Source organism: Staurois parvus, unplaced genomic scaffold, assembly GCF_062004578.1.
Source record: "Staurois parvus isolate SC_StPar_1 unplaced genomic scaffold, SC_StPar_1.0 ptg000192l, whole genome shotgun sequence".
Classification (NCBI taxonomy): Eukaryota; Metazoa; Chordata; class Amphibia; order Anura; family Ranidae; genus Staurois; species Staurois parvus.
The window spans coordinates 11,213,924-11,233,799 of NW_028317988.1; the positions used below are offsets into that span (position 1 = coordinate 11,213,924).

General features: G+C 42.1%; 1 protein-coding gene across 1 annotated transcript in view; it reads right to left on the reverse strand.

Moving 5' to 3' along the window:
- The window catches only part of THADA (THADA armadillo repeat containing), an 870,089-nt gene that overhangs the window by 767,367 nt on the left and 82,846 nt on the right, over window positions 1-19,876 (reverse strand). The window contains exons 17-18 of the mRNA XM_089677843.1: window positions 16,326-16,548; window positions 1,688-1,823 (exon numbers count right to left, since the gene is read on the reverse strand). Coding sequence (XP_089533969.1) covers window positions 1,688-1,823; window positions 16,326-16,548 — 359 coding nt within the window. The remainder of the gene's footprint in view (window positions 1-1,687; window positions 1,824-16,325; window positions 16,549-19,876) is intronic.

A 19,876-nucleotide genomic window follows, 5' to 3' on the forward strand; every position in this document is an offset into this window, starting at 1 on the left:
ATCTCCGAGGTAAACGGCCGGTGACAGATCGCGCCGCAGCGCGTTGCTGTACGGACGCTATATGCCGGCCGTCCTATAGCCAGATGGCGGCCGGGCAGCAACTGGTTAAATAACTGCCTGGATATGGGTGTAACATGGTCTAAAAGGTAGAGTTAAACTTTAAATGGGCAGCACAGTGGCTAAATGGTTAGCACTTCCCCCTGTCAGTACTCGGGTCGTTAGTTCGAATCCCAACCACGGCACCACCTGCCTGGAGTTTGCATGTTCTCCCTGTGCGGGTTTTCCTTCGGGTACTCCGGTTTTCTCCCGCACTCCAAAGATATGCTGGTTAATTAATTGGCTCCTGTCTAAATTGGCCCTAGTATGTGTATGTATGACTGTAAATTAGATTGTACGCTCCTTGAGGGTTAGAGGCTGATGTGAATGTACAATATATATGTAAAGCGCTGTGTAAATTGATGGCGCTATAGAAATACCTGAAATAAATAAATAAATCCCCTTCCTTTCTCAAACAGCTGCAGTGTGCTTGGGTACAACATAGTGGTCAACCTCTCTCTACTCTATGAAAGTAATACAAAGGTTTCTATGACAATAGAGGGATTTTGCAACACTGGTGTTTGGCAATCAATGTCAAATGACCGATTTCCACTGTGGGGTCAGTTTTCATTTCCCAGCACCACTACTGTGACTGTTGTAAGTGACAGCTTGGTCACTGCATGTACACATAGCGCATGAATGTATTCAGCAGGGTACATTATTGTACAGGATTTATATAACGGCAACAGTTTGCTCAGCGCTTTACATTATAGTGGGAGACAATACAGTAACAATACAGTTCAATACAAGAGGGATTTGAGGGCCCTGATCCTGGGAACTTACAATCTAGGAGAGAGGGTGAGTGGTACAAAAGGTAGTAACTGTGGGGGATAGACTGGTTGGAAGCGTAGAGAATACCAGTATTAGCAGAGGGCGGGATAGGCTTCCCTGAAGAGATAGGTTTTCAATGATCGCCTAAAGGTAAGCAGAGTAGGCGATAGTCTGATAGAATGGGGTAGGGAGTTCCAGAGGATGGGTGACGCCCTGGAGAAGTCTTGGAGACGAGCATGGGAGGAGGAGATAAGGGAGCTAGAGAGCAGGAGGTCGTGTGAGGAGTGGAGAGTACGGTTTGGGTGATATTTGGAGACAAGATCGGTGATGTAATTTTGGGCAGAGTTATAAATGGCTTTATATGCGATTGTTAATGTTTTGAATTTTATCCGATGGGCAATGGGAAGCCAGTGGAGGGATTGTCAGACACAGAACGGTTAGTAAGGTGGATGAGCCTGGCAGCAGCATTCATGATAGACTGAAGAGGGGATAGCCTGCGATGAGGTAGGCCAATGAGGAGGGAGTTACAATAGTCAAGGCGTGATATAATAAGGGAGTGAGTAAGTTACTTAGTGGTTTCGGAGGTTAGGAACGGGCATATCTTGGAGATGTTGCGGAGGTGAAGTCTACAAGATTTCTACATAATCTCAATTACAGTTTAGAAAGGTAAACATGTAATGTTGGGTACATGTGCACCTTAACAGGCGTGTGCACATAAGCAGAAAACAGGAGAGGGGAAAAAGTAAATCGGAAATCTGCACCGTTAATTGGGAATGCACCATAGATTAGGGCGTAGAGCTGCTTTATTCATGTCACTTACCCCACAGACAACTGCTCCAGCATCCCAATGACACAGTGTACACGACCATACAAAGGAAACGAGGCTGCTGCTTCCAACAAGGAGCTCTCTGCTTGTACAACTTCTCGCTCAAGGATGTCCATCAGCAGTCTGACCACTGAAAAATGTATACCATACACAAGATTGTAACATTCGTTTTGCTGCAACAAACAAACATTCAGCGGCATTCATTAGTTGTTCTCATTTAAAGTAAATGTATAGCCAGAGCTTTTCTTTCTAATTTTAGGGCTAGTTCACACAAGATGCAGTTCAGTGTGCTTTTTTTTCTGCATCAAAAATGCATGTACAGTGTTTTCCATGTATTCCAATGGCCCTGGTTCACACTAGTGCAGTCAGTTCCAGTCAGTTTCCGGTGTAGAAAAAAAAAGTAGAACATGCTGCATACTGGAACATGGCAAACTGCATTAAAGCTGCATCAGAATTGCGTGTGGTGTGAACTATAAGCAAAAACTTATTCGGAATGCATCCAGAGTGCATTTTTGTAGTGTGAACTGGCCCTTAGACAGAGCAGAGAAGGGTTAAAACTCCTAGGAAGTAACAGGAATTCCCAACAAAGTGAGAGAAATTCACATCTTAGACAATTATCATTTCAAAACTTGCTGTCATAACAACTCCAAAATATAAGATTTTTTTCTCCTTAAAGTGGTTGTAAACCTCAGACATGAAATATGAACAAAATATCCCTCTATAGTGTGTACTGCTCTCAATCCAAAGCACTCAGCCCTGGTTCACAGCGATGCCACTTGTCAGGGGATTTGATAGTTCCAAGTCACATCCTATTTGTGCCTATGGAGCCATTCAAATTGGTGCAACTCTGAGTTTGGGGTGCGGCACTGATTTTGAAAAAAGGTTCCTGCACTTTTTTTGGCAATTTTTATGTGTAACTTGCATAGACATCAGTGCATGAAGTCGAACAGATGTGAGGCAAGCCACACATGAAATCGCACTGACCAGTGGCTTTGAAATTGCACTACTTCACTTGATGTAGCACATTTTCAAAGCCACGGTCAGTGTGAACCAGGGCTAAGTGTCATTTCTGTCTTCTGCTTTGTTCCTTTACTATCAGCATGAATCACGTCTGACAAGCTTTCCTGACACTAAGAGAAAAATGGTGACAGGGGAGGGACCTCTTACAGATTAACAGCCTCAGCTCTGTTCCTGTGTGATGTGGAGGAGGGGGGGTGTTTCTTCCCTCCAATCAGCTCTAAGCTGTCCTCACTTAGCTCTGCAGTGTGTGATTTCAGCTCTCCACTCCCTGTTTTCTGAACTCTCAGACAAGTTTTATAAATTCAGCAACAAAAAAAAAAGGATTCCTACCAACACAATCACATTGAGGGAAAAAACTGGAGCATTCAGAATCTGGTGCAGCTCTGCAGCTGTGCATAGTAGCCAAGCAGCTTCTAATGTCAGCTTGCTCAATTAGGCCTTGATGTCATATGCCTTTAACCACTTGCCTACCGGGCACTTATACCCCCTTATTTACCAGGCCAATTTTCAGCTTTCAGCGCTGCCGCACTTTGACAATTGCGCGGTCATGCAACATTGTACCCATATGAAATTTTGATCATTTTTTTCTCACAAATAGAGCTTTCTTTTGGTGGTATTTAATTGCCACTGGGCGCTTTACTTTTTGCGCTATAAATAAAAAAAAGTGCAAAAAATTTGAAAAAAAAAAAAAAAGTTTCTTTGTTTCTATTATAAAATTTTTCAAACAGGTAATTTTTCTCCTTCACTGATGTGCGTTGATGAGGCAGCACTGATGGGCACTGATAGGTGGCACTGATGGGCACTGATAGGCAGCACTAAAGGGCACTGATAGGCAGTACTAATGAGGTGGCACGGATAGGCGGCACTGATAGACAGCACTAATGAGGTGTCACGGATAGGCGGCACTAATATGCAGCACTGATAGGCGGCACTGATAGGTGACACTGATGATGGGTACTGATAGACGGCACTGACTGGCATCACTGCTGGGCACTGACTGGCGGCACTGACTGGCACAATCGCTGGGCACTGACTGGTAGCACTGACTGGCAGCACCGCTGGGCTGCACTGGTGGGTGGCACTGGTGGGAAGCACTGGTGGGTGGGCACAGGTGGGTGGCACTGGTGGGCACAGGTGGGTGGGCACAGGTAGGTGGCACTTCTGGGCACAGGTGTGTGACACTGCAGAGTGGCACAGGTGGGTGCACTGCTGGGCACAGGTGGGCGGAGCTAGTGGGCGCACTGCTGGGCACAGGTGGGCGGAACTTGCGGGTGGCACTGCTGGGCACCGATCATCAGGGCACTGATGACGTCCACCCAGAACTGGCCGGCCGCAGTGCAGCCGTCATTCGGCTATCTGCGGTCGGCAACTAGTTAAGTGTTCTCTGTAATTTGTTTTTGCTCCTCCCTTTCCTTTGGTTAATGCTGTATTGATAGCTCTCCCCCTTTCCCAGAAATGCATTGCAGCTTCTACCCTCATGTCATGAAGCAGATCACATTATGATCTTTTGACCTATCAGATTTTCATTGTTGTAAGATTCTCTCAGTTTATGGAATAAACTTCACAAGATCTACAAGGTGTCATCCGATTGAGTCATTGACTGTGGTATTCAACTAAGATTGGAGTTATCGCTATCTCATCACAACTGTAAGTTACAGAGATCACACTTTCAATGCTTAGATTGGAGAGACAGAACACTTGACAATAAAACCTGGAAGCTGATTGGTTTCTATGCAGAACTGCAGCAGATTGTGCATGCTCCAGTTTTAGTAAATTTCCCCCATCGTATTCTGACAACAGGGATGCCTCCATTGGCTGCAGCCGCTGATCGAAAACAATTTCCAACAAGCCCGTTTGACTTCTTTAAGTTAGAGCTGCCACACATGCAACAAAATTTCAATCCATTTATGGCCAGCTTAATGCGCATGTTCTAGGCACAAAAGAAACCTGTTTAATACATCTGGGATTCCATTCAAGTAGCAGGTTTGGACAAAATTCGAAGGGCTTTGGAACAATTATTTAACTCAATGACGGCATGATGGAATGCTCTGAAAAATTATTTTTCAGAATTTCCATACAAAGGTTCAAATTAAATTCTACTGGTATATGGCTAGCGTGACAATGGTCCCCAGGGTACACAGAGGGGTCCATCTCCCTTGTGGGGACAGAAATGAAAACTCAACTCAGTTTCCCACTCTATCCAAAACTAAAAAAAAAAAAAAATGGTGCCTACACCTACACTTCAAATCAGAGTTGAACACATTCTTCTTTAGACTCCTCATACAGACAGTGCATGGACTGAAAAGACATAAAACTTTTACTCATAGTTAAAAAAAAACAAAAAAAACAAGTACAATTTTGGCAGAAACGCCAGCACTAAAACGATAACTTCAAGCAAAACAAAAATGTTTCTTTTACAGCGCTGCTTTATTTGGCCAAGAATTTGTCTGGCCCAAAATCGGGCCAAAATGTTAACTCAAACTTCCAGAAAGACTACTACATGAGCTAGAGCAGTGATTCTCAACCTTTTCCAGTAAAGGAACCCTTTAAAACCATGGACAATCTCAACACACCCCATTCTAAACTGTAAAAAAACTAAACTTTTACAGAATGCAATTACATCCACACATTGGAGGTAATGTATTCTTCCAAAACAAATACACCTTTGCACACTGGTACTGACTATTATTTCAATGTTTCTCTTCTTCCTCAGTTTCTCTCCCTCATTCTGCCAATGTGACCCTAGTGCTGATGAAGAGGGGCAAACAAGGATGCTGTGCAGGCACTCGACATCCTCCTCATCAACCGATGATGCCATTGGTTGTTAGGACGCCAGTGGCTGGAAGAATGTGATATTGCACATTGAAAACCTGAGGTTTTGTGTAACTAAAAGACAGGCTTCATCAACTTGCCACTTCATCCAATTGTGTACAATTTTTGGGCCAATTCTAAGGATTTTGCCAAGGCACCCCTGAAAAAACCTGAAGGCACCCGAGGGCACCCTAGCTGAAAAAGGCTGAGTTTGAATGATGAGAGAGAGGAAAAACCGCACGCACTTCTCTAACTGGTACAAAATTGTATCCTCACAATGCACACTTCATCTTCTCAAAGTCAACAACCACTTTGACACCCCCAAAGTATTCTTTTAAAACTCCTTCAGGTTTTCATTATTTCATTCCTTAAGGGACTTTGCATGTAGAATATTTTCACATTCTGGTACTTTGTGAGCGAAGGTAGGACCAAAAACTTTCTTCAAATTTACACACATACAAGACTTCTCTCTTCAGGCTGCTGTAAACTGCACTATGCAGAAAACAGCTGTAACAATTTGGGGTTTCAGTGGCCATTTTTAGATGTATACTAGAACAATGTCATGTACACAGAAAATGAAGCATACATAGTATGTCAGAGCTAGAATGTGCCAAAAAAGAGAAAGAAAAAAGGTAAAAAGTAAAAATAAAGAAAAGTGACAAAGGCAAAAGCCTTAATCTGACAAAATCACTATACATCAAAGATACTGCAAAAGATCCTATGAAGAAGAGAGGGGGCAAAGTACACAAGAACAAAAATGGGAAATGTAAATTCCTAAATTGGGAGGTGTCATGACCTGAGGGTCCAAAATTTGGACTGTCGGGATTTAATATTTTCCTGCGAGAAAATAATTCTGACTTGGGCTGTGTCCACAACTAGACCCAGGTACTCCAGTGTGTGGGGCTGGAAAGCAGATTTTGGAATGCTGATTGCCTAGCCAAAGATTTGAAGGAACTGGCTGATCATTTGGATGGTGGCAGATAGGGTCTTGGTTGAAGAGTCCATCAGTAAAAAGTAGTCCAGGTAACCTGTGACTTGCATGCCGTGGATTTGAAGAAGAGCCAGAAGCAGGGCAAGCATTTTTGTGAACACTTGGGGTGCCTGTAAGAGCATGAATGGTGGTGCAACATATTGGAAATGCTGCCACAGCAAAATGCAGGAAGCTCTGGTTTGATAGGAAAATGGAGATGTGTAGATAGGCATTTTATATGTCTACTGAGTCAAGAAATTCCACTCGTCTGAGAGAAGCAGTGACAGATCTCGTTGATTCTATCTGGTATTTTGGTACACAAAGAAATCGGTTTAAGGATTTTAAGCCCTCTTTTGGTTTCCATACTGTGAATGAGTTTGAATAGAAACCTGAAAGCCATTGTGATTGAGAAACTGGTACAACCACCCCTTGTGCCAAAAGTTGGTGCAAGACAATCAATAAATCTACCTTTTTTTGGTCTGAAGCTGGAGGATTGGATTGTAAAAAGCACAGAAAGGCAAAGGATGGAAACTCTGTTTTGTATTTTGTATTCCTTAGATATGAAAGATTGGACTCAAAGGTCTAGTACACCTCAAATCCAGACTGCAGCAAAGGCCAATAGACATTATAAAGAGAGCTTCTGGGAGGGCCTGGTGAACTTTGAAGGACAGGACTTGTGAAGCAAAGGAAAAACAAAACAATCTCTTTCTTTGAGTTGTGGTGGACACTGCAGGTGTAAGAGAGTTAGACCTTTTCTTATGGGGTGAGCACACCTCTCCCCCAGTTACTTCATTGATGAATTTATCAAGGAATTCCCCAAAAAAAGGCAATCACCATCAAAAGGCAAGCATGTTCAGCAAGCCAAGCTTTCAGCCACAAAATACTGGGCATGTGCACAGAGATGAGCAATTTGTGAAACTTGTCAAATTACATTTTCAAGGGCATCAACACAAACTATGGCTGAACGCATCAGTTCTAATTGTTCTGAGAGTGCAGGGCCATCAAAGACAGTTTCCTGGTCTCTATTCATGTGTCTCGAACAATTAGCTATAGTCTGTTAATATAGAAATCATCAATAGTTTATATGGGCTCAAACAAATGCCACATCCCAAAACTCAAATACCTACATAGATATATAAGAAAATGGCAAGACTTTTGAGCCACTGTGCAACACCAATTTTCATAAGACAACACATTTTTATTAATACATCTCTTATTAATATTATTATTATACAGGATTTATATAGCGCCAACAGTTTGCGCAGCGCTTTACAATATAACGGGAGACAGTACAATTACAATACATTTCAGTACAGAAGGAATGTGAGGGCCCTGCTCATGGAGCTTACAATCTAAAGATATAAAGGCAAACTACAAAACTATAAACACTTTTAAAAGATTATTAAAAAAATGACCCCCTTTGCATCAACTATCATCCACTTAGAGTACAGCAGCTTACATGAGTGCAAACGTCTCCAATATTTGCTTTTCGTAGACTCTCTTGATGAGGGTACAATAGACTGTTGCAAAGTTCAAAGCATACAAGTTTACCTTTTATAAGAGATGTAGTAATAAAAATATGTGTTTTAAGAAACATTGGTGTTGCACGGTGCCTTAGGACGGCTCTAAAATGTCCTTAAAAGAGGGAACATCCTCAATAGGAAAGGTAAGCTGTTTATCAAGAATAGAGATGACAGGCTCCACCACCAGAATAGGTCTTTTTAAACTTATTATTATTATTATTATTATTAAGTGCCATTAAGGGCTCATTCACACTTGGCTGTTTTACCAACGTTTGCCAAACGCCCCTAAAGCGTTTGGCAAGCGTTGGTCCGGCGTTTGTGGAGCGTTTTTTAACGCTCGTCAAACGCCGCATGCGCGGTTTAGTGGCGGTTGCCGAGCGTTAAAAACGCCCCACAAACGCCTATAATGCAGTTTGAATGGTGTTACCACTCTGCAAACGCCCCGCAACCACGCCGCAACTGCATTGCAAACGCCGGCTGGGCGTTTGCGGAGCGGCACCATAGACTAGAATAGGACGCTTCAACTCCTCCTGACTCGACCAGAGGCGTCCGTTTTGCTGCGACGCAAACGCTCCCCTTAGAACAGCACCATGTGCTGTAATGTGCAGAATTGGCAGAGGCATTTGGGAAGCGGTAAAAACGCTTCCCAAACGCCTCTCTGCCGCCTGCACACAACGCTAGTGTGAACGTAGCCTAACTTGGGTCCTAGCGAACTGATGAAATAGAGCTCCAAACAAGTCTGTTTTGTGCTAGTCTGGCAAGATCCTCCAGTGTTATCCCACAGCTGTAGTTAAAGTGTTCAACCACATAGTAGTTGTTCTCCCTCTTCATCTGGTTACTTCAATCTCTCCAAACATTATTTCCTTCTCCAGTGATCTCTCTCTTCTGATAATGTGGCCAAAATAAAACAGTCACAACTTCATCATTTGGTTTTCTAGTGACATAGCTGGTTTGATCCCTTCCAAAATTAGTTCTATGGACTGTCCATGGCAGACATAAAATTCTTCTCCAGCACCAAAGCTCAAATGAGTCAATCTTCTTTCTAACCTGTTTTCATAGTGTCCAGCTCTCACAACGGTAATTGACAACTGATAAAATGAGTGCATAGACAAGTATGATCTTTGTTTTCAGTGTAATTTCTTTGCATTTGAAAACTTTGTTGACAGTCATCATTGTGTAGCTACCAAGTGCAATTCTGCGGAATAGTTCATCACTGCTGGCTGCTTCCTTGTTTATGAGAGAACCTAGGAGATTAAAATGATTGACAACTTCTATTCTGTCAAGCATGTTCATGATCTTCGTGTTATTTATATTCAGTTCTAATCCCATGTTACGAATTTCGACTTTAACATTTCTCAGTAAATACAGCATATCTTCTTTGGTGCTGGTGATAAGCGTTGTGTCATCGGCATAGCGCAGGTTGTTTATGTTTCGTCCACCACCTTTAATACCAACAGACTCTTCTTCTAAATCTACTTCTCTGAAGATGGTCTCAATGTATTTTAAACTTAACCAGTGTTAGGAAAGGGCTAGTGTGCACGCACCACATCAACTAGTGTGTCCCGGTTGGAAAGCATTTGGTGCAAAGCAAAAACGTGAACCTCACATGCCACAGGAGAGGGAAAATCCTTTGCTGCCTCTGCTACAAAATCAGGGTTCCTCAATACATTCCTCCACAGTATCTTCAAGTGAAGGAGGTTCTCTCTCTAATTCCAAAAAAGGGTCAGGAAGAATAGAGGATGTGTAGAAATTATGGCTGCTGGAAACCGAAGGTCCTAGAAGTGCTATGAGTTTTCCAAAGAATTCAAACACAGTGGAAGAAAAATCTGCTTTTGTCAGACAGGCCACATGGTGTGTGTCTGAGAGGGAGCTAGAGTTAGGCGAGGCGACCAGTGTCATTATAAGACATTGCTCTGAGACAAGGGACCAGCTATCACCATGAGCAGTGATTTCTTTCTTTCCTGTAGGCCGTCAGCAGAAAGCATGTTGTTCTGGCCCTTAGTCCCAGCTCCCTTGTGCCTGTGATCTGCCACTGCTAGTGAGGGAATCCCATGTGGAGTACAGTTAAGCACTGCAGAATGGATAGGGGTTTTGCGTGTCCCAAGAAGGAGCTTCTATAACCCTGGGCTGTTCCTCTGCAGAAGATGGCGATGGACATGAGGCAACATACTGCGTTCTTTCTCAGGTGAACATGCGGGGTAGAACACATCACCTAGGAGGAATGATGCAGTTATCTCATCCTTCTGAGATTGATTCCAGGTAGGAGGGAAAAATGACCAAACTCAAAAATGCTTTTTGAGAAGCGTTAAAGACAAAATTACAGAGGGTGCCACTAAACCGTGTAGTGGGCTATGTACCGAGGATAGTGTGCTTAATGCCAGGAGTCAGTGTTAATATACAGGGAAACCATGTCCTATTAGAGGCCCAGGTTTTGTCTGTAACAGTCGGCATAACCTCAAAGTGGTCTTCAGGGTCTGGAAACTATAGAAATGTACCACAGCCCTGGACCTATATAGCACCCTGCAGCTAACTTTACATGTTGAGCTTCATGCCAAGGTGGGCCCTTAACAGGAGGGACAACCGAGCCGGGAACTACTAGGTAGCACAATGCAATAAGCAGTCAGAAGTTGACAGAAGATTCAAATGAAACAAAAACAATGATTTAAAAAAGAAAAGCACTTTTGCCAATCATCTGAAGGTAACAGCATAGACCATGGTCTATAAATACCAGTCCTGTATTGTACGATTCAGATAAATATATAGCAGCTTACAAGTCCTAAGACTAACTGAATTCATTTTCTTTTTTCAGGCTAAATATATGTACAGCAAGTACAAAAAACACCTGTTGATCAAGCCAGAAATGCGATGTCCTTGGGAACTGAAATAAGACTCAAACTTGCTATCTTCCTTCCAAGCTATCTTCTGTAAACTACACACTTCTCCTGCCCCAACGTAATAGAAATGAAGTGAGGAGAATGTGTTTATAGAAGAAATCAGGAGAGCAGTGTCACAACCATGGCTTCTTCATATACTGTATACAGTACAACGAGTAAGCAATGTCATTCTAAAACAGAAGGTTATCATAAGCAGGATTACCAGTATAAAAGAAAAGGAAAACTAATGCTGACATCTCATCTAAGGACTGGTAATCTGGAATATTACAGAATTTTAGAGTTGGTTATCATCAGAACAAGAGGTGAGGAGAAATATTCCAATGGGCACACATGTACCGGGGCCAACTGTCTAAGACAGCTGGGCAGCAGAGTGGCTAAGTGGTCAGCACTTCTGCCTAGCAGTACTAGGGCTGTTGGTTCAAATCCCAACCATGGCGCCACCTGCCTGGAGTTTGCATGTCCTCCCTGTGCCTGTGTGGGTTTCCTCTGGGTACTCCAGTTTCCTCCCACACTCCAAAGACATGCTGGTAGGTTAATTGGATCCTGTCTACATTGGCCCTAGTATGTGTATGAATGAATGTGAGCTAGGGACCTTAGATTGCACACCCCTTGAGGGTTAGGGACTGATGTGAATGTACAATATGTATGTAAAAAGCACAGCGTAAATTGATGGTGCTATATAAGTATCTGAAATAAATAAATAAGAGGGAATTTCCTCTCACGTCCTGATGCGCCTCCTAGGCAAAGTGAAGGAAATTCTCCCCAACTGTACGCAATCCAAAACTAATTTAAACATTTTGCCTACACTTTAAAGGGTACTTGAACCCAAAAATTTAAAGATAATGTTCTGAATTTCCCCAGTAGAGACACAGAAAGAATTAAAAACAAAGAGATTCTGTTTCCCACTCCAATCAAAACAAGAGAAAAGTTTTGGCTATACATGTACTTTAAAGAGAAACTTGATCCTATCTGGGGTTAACTAAGTTCCCTCCATTTAACAATTGTTCCTGTATGGGGAAAAAACAAAAAAATTGTTAGTCTATGGAAACCAGTGTTGTTGTTCTTTCAAAGTTCTCCTTGCGCCATTCTTCTCCCATACTGCCATTCTCAAATATTCCATGCATGCACAAACATATCACAGGTCTCTGCCAGATCCCTAATACCTGACAGAGAACAGCAGCTTGTCTGCGCATGCATGAGATCTTGATGCGCACATGCGCCCCTTACGAAAACTACTTCTTCGGATGTGTGATGTGGACACCCCAGGAGGTGGGGGGATTCCTACTTTATCCTTGCCTAGGTGAGGAATTCAGGAAATGGAGGGCTACACATGAAAAACTAGTTCAGCTCTTTGGAAATAGAGTGAACTGTTAATCTTAAGCAGATGGCTTGTGCTCCATTTGTTCAGTCAGGAACCAGCTTTAAAGTGAAAGTGATCCGGCAACTTTATAGCCGCTGACCAATTTCACAGACCAGAGCGGTGCAATCACCCCCTTCCCCTGAGGTTCCTGGACTCTCCCACTCTTAACAGGAGCCCAGGACCACAATCGCCTGCTTCAGGATAAAGAGTGGGGAGAGACTGAGGCATATCCATGCCTCGATATCACCTGTAAGCAAAGAAACTGGAAGCGACAAAGATTTTGTCACTTCCGGCTTCAAATCCACCATTTCCTGACCGGTACAGCCAGAGGACACATCTAACTGAGCAGACCTGTGCTCAGTTAAATGGTGTGAAGGGCAGGGAAGACATTGGGGTCTATTAGACCCCTAATGTTTCCAAAAAGAGTGCTGCATGTACAGGTCCAGTTCACATGACACATAACTCTGTAAGCAGGCAAGAAAATGTATTTTTTTTTGCAGAAGAGACATTGCATGTCTCTTCTGTGATAAATTAGCCTGCCTGCTCACAAGTTTTATGAAAATGCATTCAATTCACTAAAACATGGAGTTAAGGCTGGTACACACAGGCTGAAAATTGACTGGTTCAACAGAAACTGGTGGACATTTGGCCAGTGTGTACAGCAGCCAGCCCCAATGGAAAACTAGCATTGCAGCCAATGGCTGTGAGCGCTGACCGGTGTGTTGTAGTGGGGGTGGGGGGCAGTCCCCTGTCAGAACACAAAAGCTCAGCAGGGAAGATCGCCACACTAACATCGCTTATTTATTACGGTGAACCCTCAGTTTTTTGTTCAGCCCACTGGGTGGACTAAAAAAAATAAATTAAAAAAACTTGCCATGTGTATCTAGCATTAGGCTTTAAATCTGGTGGCAACCAGCCATTACCACCCCCATTTAGGCTCTAGCAGGATCTAAGCAACCATATAAAGCAACATTTATTTCTGTGGTTTAAAATCCTGGACTCAGTTTTGTTTTTTTGGATACCTTTTTTTTATTTTTTAAAAGGATGCATGTAAAATACCAACCATCCAACCCGTTCTTAAAATAAATACAGATGGCACTAAGAGGTTGTGCTTCAATATTGAGCAGCCAAAGTTATATTTCTTTTTTAGTATATTTTCTGTAGCAAATAAAAATGGTCTGGAGCAAGCCCAGATAATCATATAAAACACCAAAGCACATCTGCCAAAGCATCATTGTGGGTTACAGGAGAGCACAGACTTGCTTTGACTTAGGTGGAAAAAGGAGCAACCGCTGTGCTTTGCAATTTAACAAAGATATGCAGGCCAGAAAAGTCCTGATACAAGTTTATTCCAATGTGAAATAAATGGAAGATTGTAAACAAAAACTTAGGTGTGTCATTTCTTTTGCTTTGCAGGTTTGGAATGAGTTCTTGACCAACTGTATTGCTTAACAGAATAAAGGTTGGGGACCTGATTATGTTGTCTGGCCAAACTGGATCACAAAACTGGCTAAACAGAACCTCACATTATTTGAAAGCCCTAAGTAATGGGGTGAGGTTTGGCCCCAGAAACCTGTTGGCATTTGTGTACAATCCACTTGAATTTATATTTGAATAAACTTGTATCCAGACTTTCAACTCTTGGTGCGGTGCTTTACTCTCAGATCTACCTATCTGCATTACAAATTGAGGAGACTGAAAATCCAGTGGTGTGGAAAAGCTGCCTGCCTAGAGTTCAGACACCCTTCACATGGACCATTTCAATTAACATTTTTATTATCTTCTCCCTAAAAAATAAAGGTAAACTGGCAGCTTTGGCATTAACCTCCCTGGCGCTCTGATTATTTCAGATTTTTGGTGCTGAAAGCGGTACCATTATTTTGCATGGAAAAATGTAGTTTTTTTATTGTAGGCTGTAATTTTTAGGAATAACTCACTGAAATCTGTCCGAACAAGAGTCTATTAAACATCCCGGGTATGATAAAATTTGAAACACAAATTAAATTCTAATTTAATAAATAATCATAAAAAATAATAATATAATAATAATACATTTAATTCAATAATATAATCAAACCGAAAACACTGAAATTTGAAATATAGCGCCAAGTTCGCACATTGCTGAGCAAAGTCGCAAAATCTTTTTCAGTGTCTGATGACGAATTTCCCCACGAATCATTATCACTCAATTCTGCAAGTGGTTCTGATTTACTATCGCTGTTCTCTAGCTGATCTAAAACCGCTTTTGACCTAAAGGGACACTTTTTGGACGCCATGGACTTTTCTCAGTTTCCAGGCAGAAAGAACAGACAAAATGCAGGCAGGGCGCCGGACAAAGCACTCGGGACAAAATGTATGTGAAATGGTTTAAAACAGCAATGTTTTGCTATGTAAAATTTGTTTGGCAAAAAATGACATTTTTTAAAATTTTCAAATTTCCCGCCACCAGCGGCGCCCGTACGTCCCGACGTCACAGGGACCGGAACACAGGAGCCGGATGCCGGCATCGGCCGGAGGAGATGGCCGGGGATGCTGCAGGGGACACATCGCGGGAGTGAAGGACAAGGTAAGCTCTGCAGGGACTCCCTATGCAGCGCCGCATGGTAAGCCCGAGTGTAGCTCGGGGTTTCCGCTTTTGCCACTGACATTTTACCCCGAGCTACACTCGGGAATACCGCTAGGGAGGTTAAACAACTGATTTATGGACTACCCAGCCCTACCCAGCTTTTCTTATCATTTTAGTTATAGTTAGACTATATGTATTTAACATTAAAGTGCAATTGTGGTGAGGCTAAGGAGAGCAATGCAGTATTATCCTTCAACACAGGACAACCAGGTCTGTGAAATCAGACTACATGCAGCCTGTACACTATGCAGGTTATTTACTAAAACTGGAGCATGGAAAATCTGGTGCAACTCTGCAAAGAAAGCAGTCAGTTTCCATGTTTCATTGTCAAAGTTTATTGAGCAAGCTGAGGTTAGAAGCGGATTGGCTACCATGCACAGTTGCACCAGATTCTGAGTGCACCAGTTTCTCTTTGAGCTTTTCCAGTAACAGTATTCTGCTGTGAAAAAAGCAATTTAAAAATTGGATGTGCTTCCCACAGCTAGGAAGCCATTAGTGGATGACACAGCCTATCAACAAAGTGAATGGCTGTACGCCCCCTTACTCCACATTTGGGGAAATATGGCATATGCATACGTACGGGTAAATGTCGATGCAATGACACATCAGCGATCCCATGAGTACATCTGTGTGCATGTACCCTAATTGTAAATTTAAAGTGATATTAAAGCTTCGTGTTTTTTTTTTTTTTTTAAATAACAAACATGTCATACTTACTTGCTCTGTGCATTAATTTTGCACAAAGAAGCCCCAATCCTCTTCTTCTCGGGTCCCCTGCCGGCGCTCCTGGCTCCTTCCCCCTTGAGCAGTGCCCTCAATAGCAAGTTGCTTCTTATGGGGGCACTGGTGTGTGCTCGTTCCTGAGCCCTGCTGTATGCGTGCATAAGACACATAGAGCCACGGCTTGGCCCTGCCCCATGCTCTCTCCTCATTGGCTCACTGACTGTGATTGACACACGGCTCTTGCTGCTGTCTCAGCCAATGAGGAGAGAGAGCTGAGTCAACCAAGGCTCCCATGCACATCGCTGGATAAAGAGGGGGCTCAGGTGAGTATGGGGGGAGCAGTACACAGGTTTTTTACCTTCATGCATAGAATGTATGGAGGTAAAAAACCTTCAGCCTTTACAACTACTTTAAAGTAGAATAAGTTGTAACTCAACAAAGCACATGCAACCCTGCAACGGATAGAAGCCAATCACAATTTAGGTGCCATGGGTTATGGCACTTGGGCTCCCTGCACAACCCAGACTGTAACAGTATTCACAATTACAAGTACTGACAATATAGTTAAGCTAAATATTACCAAATATGTCGAAAAAGATAAAAGATGAGTGATTTTATATGTGATGAAAAAGAAGGAAACAAAAGCAAAATGCTCAAAATATATGTTCACCAAATAGGAAAAAAAATGAAGCTTCCACAACTAACCAGCGAAGGTGTTCCTCTCCATGAAACTGGTGCTATCAATATGAAATGTCTGATATTTTGGTGCATTCGGTGCGCCTCTTGCCCAGTTACGCAGAGCAGCCTCCAAACCCTCCTGGTATAGCAAGAACTTCAGCAAGTAGGATGCTGTTACACAATCAAAGTGTTTTGTACTTCTGCTCAAATTCATTGCTGCCTGGAACAACTCAAGCAATTTCTCCGGGTCCTGAAACATGAGATACAGAAAAATCATTTACTTATCTAGAGTCCAATATATTTCCAATGTTTTTTTCTTTGTGATAAACATTAAAAATTGAGGCATTCACTTCAGTTCACATCCCATTTATAAACTTACTATCTACTTACGGATAACATGATCACAAACTACAATGTACTTAGCACCAATGTATTGAGGTGTTGGAACTGCTAGACACTTTATGCTGGGTGTTTGTTTTTATCCACAGCTTTCCTTTAGGAGTTCAAACATGATGGTAGAAAACAGTTCTATTCAAACTGATACCAAATGTGAATTTGAATGACTGTGGTAAAGATTTTAGACCAGCCTATCTCAACCAGTGTTCTGTGGAACCCCAGGGTTACTCCAGAGGTTGCTAGGGGTTCCTTGAGAAATCAGTAATCATGGATTGATCTCTGACATACACTAACCACAATGCAAGGGGGAAAAGTCACAATATAAGGGGTCACATATACACCGACCACTAATGTAGAGGGGCACCACAATTTTCTATTTTAAACATACTGCAAATTATTTTGTTGTATAGAGCAGAATAAGGGCAGATGCTTTTAAAAAATTATCTGCCCTTGGTGTCAAATACAGAAGCTAAGCCAAATGTAATAATTACAGGCATTAACTGTATATATATATAGCGCTGTCAGTTTACACAGCACTTTACATGCTGTACATACACACCAGTCGCTGCCCTCAAAAAGCTTATAGTCTATGGTCCCTACCTCACACGCATTCATACACATACCAAGGCCTAGTTTGGATAGGAGCCAATTAACCTACCAGTAAGTCATTGGAATGGTTAAGCAAACCTGCACAAGCACAGGTAGAACGTGCAAACTCCATGCAGGTAGTGTCCTGGTTAGGAGAACCAGGGCACAAACCCAAGACCCTAGTGCTGCAAGGTAGGAGTGCTAATTACTAAGCCACTGTGCTCTTTATTCCTTTATTAAAAACTTTCAAAAACTTACTGCTTATGCTAAAGTACCATGAACTGTAGGTTTATTCATCTTTAACAGGGGTTCTGTGAGACCGGAGAATTATTTATCTGGTTCCTTCCAGTTAAAAAGGCTAAGAAAGGCTGTTTTAAAGTGGTTCTAAAGCCTTAAGTTTTTTTTTGTCACCTTAATGAACATCTGCATTAACCACTTTACTCTGGAAGGTTTTACTCATGCTGTGCTACTTTAATTGGCAATTGTGCGATCATGCAATGTTGTACCAAAATTACATTTATATAATTTTTTCCCCACACACAGAGCTTTCCTTTGGTGGTATTTGATCCCTACTGGGTTTTAAAAAAAATATTTTTTACTTTCTGATAGAAAACATATAAAAAAATTTAAAAATTCAAATATCTTCAGAAATTTAGGCCAAAATGTATTGTGCTACATGTCTTTGGTGAACAAAAAAATCATAATAAGTGTATATTATTTGGTTTGTGTGAAAGTTATACAGTCTACAAACGATGTTATATATACTGGAATGTTTTTTTTTTTTCATACTAGTAATGGCGGAGATCAGTGACTTATGATGGGACTGCAATAGTGTGGTGGGCAATCAGACATTGACGCTGGGGAATTGACTAACTGCCACTGACACCACCAGTGACATTAATAGCTATCAGTGATAATAATATACACGGTTTATATTTTACCAAAAAACAGAGTAATATATTGTGTTTGTGTGCACTAAAATTCATTAAAGTGTATTTTTCCAAAAGAATTGTATTTAAAAAAAGACTCTGTGCAAATACCATGTGACATAAAAAAATGTCAACACTCATTTTATTCTCTAGGGCCTCTGCTTAAAAACATATATAATGTTTGGGGGTTCTGAGTAATCTTCTAGCAAAAATGATTATTACGTGTAGGAAAGAAATGTCAGAATTGGCCTAGCTGGGAAGTAGTTAAAGAAACAGAAAGCTGGACACTGGGGTTTAAAGTGTAACTAAGGGCAAAATTTCTATTATACGTTTTAGATAGACGGGAGAGGGATTCAAACACCTGTCAGGTTTTTACTGCTGTCTGTGCCCTCGTTAGGGAGATTCTCCCTCTCCATATGTCCTGGTCACCCTCATCACTGAAAGGAAAAGTGAATGAAAATCCCACATTTTGGGTTATCACCAGAACAGGAACAGAGGAGAAATCTTTCAATGGGGACACTAGTTCCAGTGACAACCAGGGATTCAGTCACTTTGAAGGGATTCAGCTCACTGTCTATTCTGGCTATGGGACAGGAAGTGAAAGGAAATCTTCCCAATGGGACACAGATGGCAAAAAAAAAAAATAATAAAAACTGCCAGAGGTGATCATTATGGTAGGAGATGAAAGGAGATGCAGTGAACACACGACAGGCAGCCCCGCCACTATCTCTTTTCAATCAAATTGGTAATAAAAAGGACATAGCTTTCTCTTCAGAGGCAACCACAACCCTTCTGAAAATAGCCGTATCAGAAGACTGCCACAATTCAAGTCATTGAATGCTGGATTATCACCGACTGTCATATACATTATTAGCTTGTTACAAGGATACCACATCACAGGCCAATTACACGGTAAGCTAGTTTTCTGGGTATAATTAGTGCATGCAGGTGTGGAGACCTCAGGGCAACTAACTAAATGAATGAGTGGATGAATGAAGGGATATTTGTTTGCGGTTTGTTTCTTTGGGTTGGAGGTATGAGCAGTCTGTAGACTGTTGTCAGATCTTGTAAGGAGATACCAGGAGGAATGCCAGCTGTGGTAGCTGTTATTCTTGATGTTACAAGGATGGCACTAGTTCCCAATGAACCGACAGGCCACTGTCAGCATGAATTTTAAATGGTTCCAAACAAAAGGGACACTGTGGGGGTGATTTACTGAAAGGGTAAAGACTGTTCACTTAGCAAAGTGAATGTTCCCATTGAAAAATGCATGCTTACTTTGCAAAGGTGACTGATAGCAAACAAGGTGAATCTGTGTGTTCAAATACATTTGAGAGAAATTTATATTTTTTTTAGCACTTTTCTATCTGTGGACCTAAAAGTGGTTGTAAACCTTCATTCTATGCATGAAGGTAAACAACATTCTGTGTGCAGCAGTGCCCCCACCCCCCTCAATACTTACCTGAGCATCATAGCGATCCAGCGATGTGAACGACAGCCTCGGCTGTTCCGAGTCTCTGCCTCCTCCTTGGCTGAGACAGCAAGCGGGAGCCATTGGCTCTGCCTCCTCCTTGGCTGGAACAGTAACCGGGAGCCATTGGCTCTGCCTCCTCCTTGGCTGAGACAGCAAGCGGGAGCCATTGGCTCTGCCTCCTCCTTGGCTGG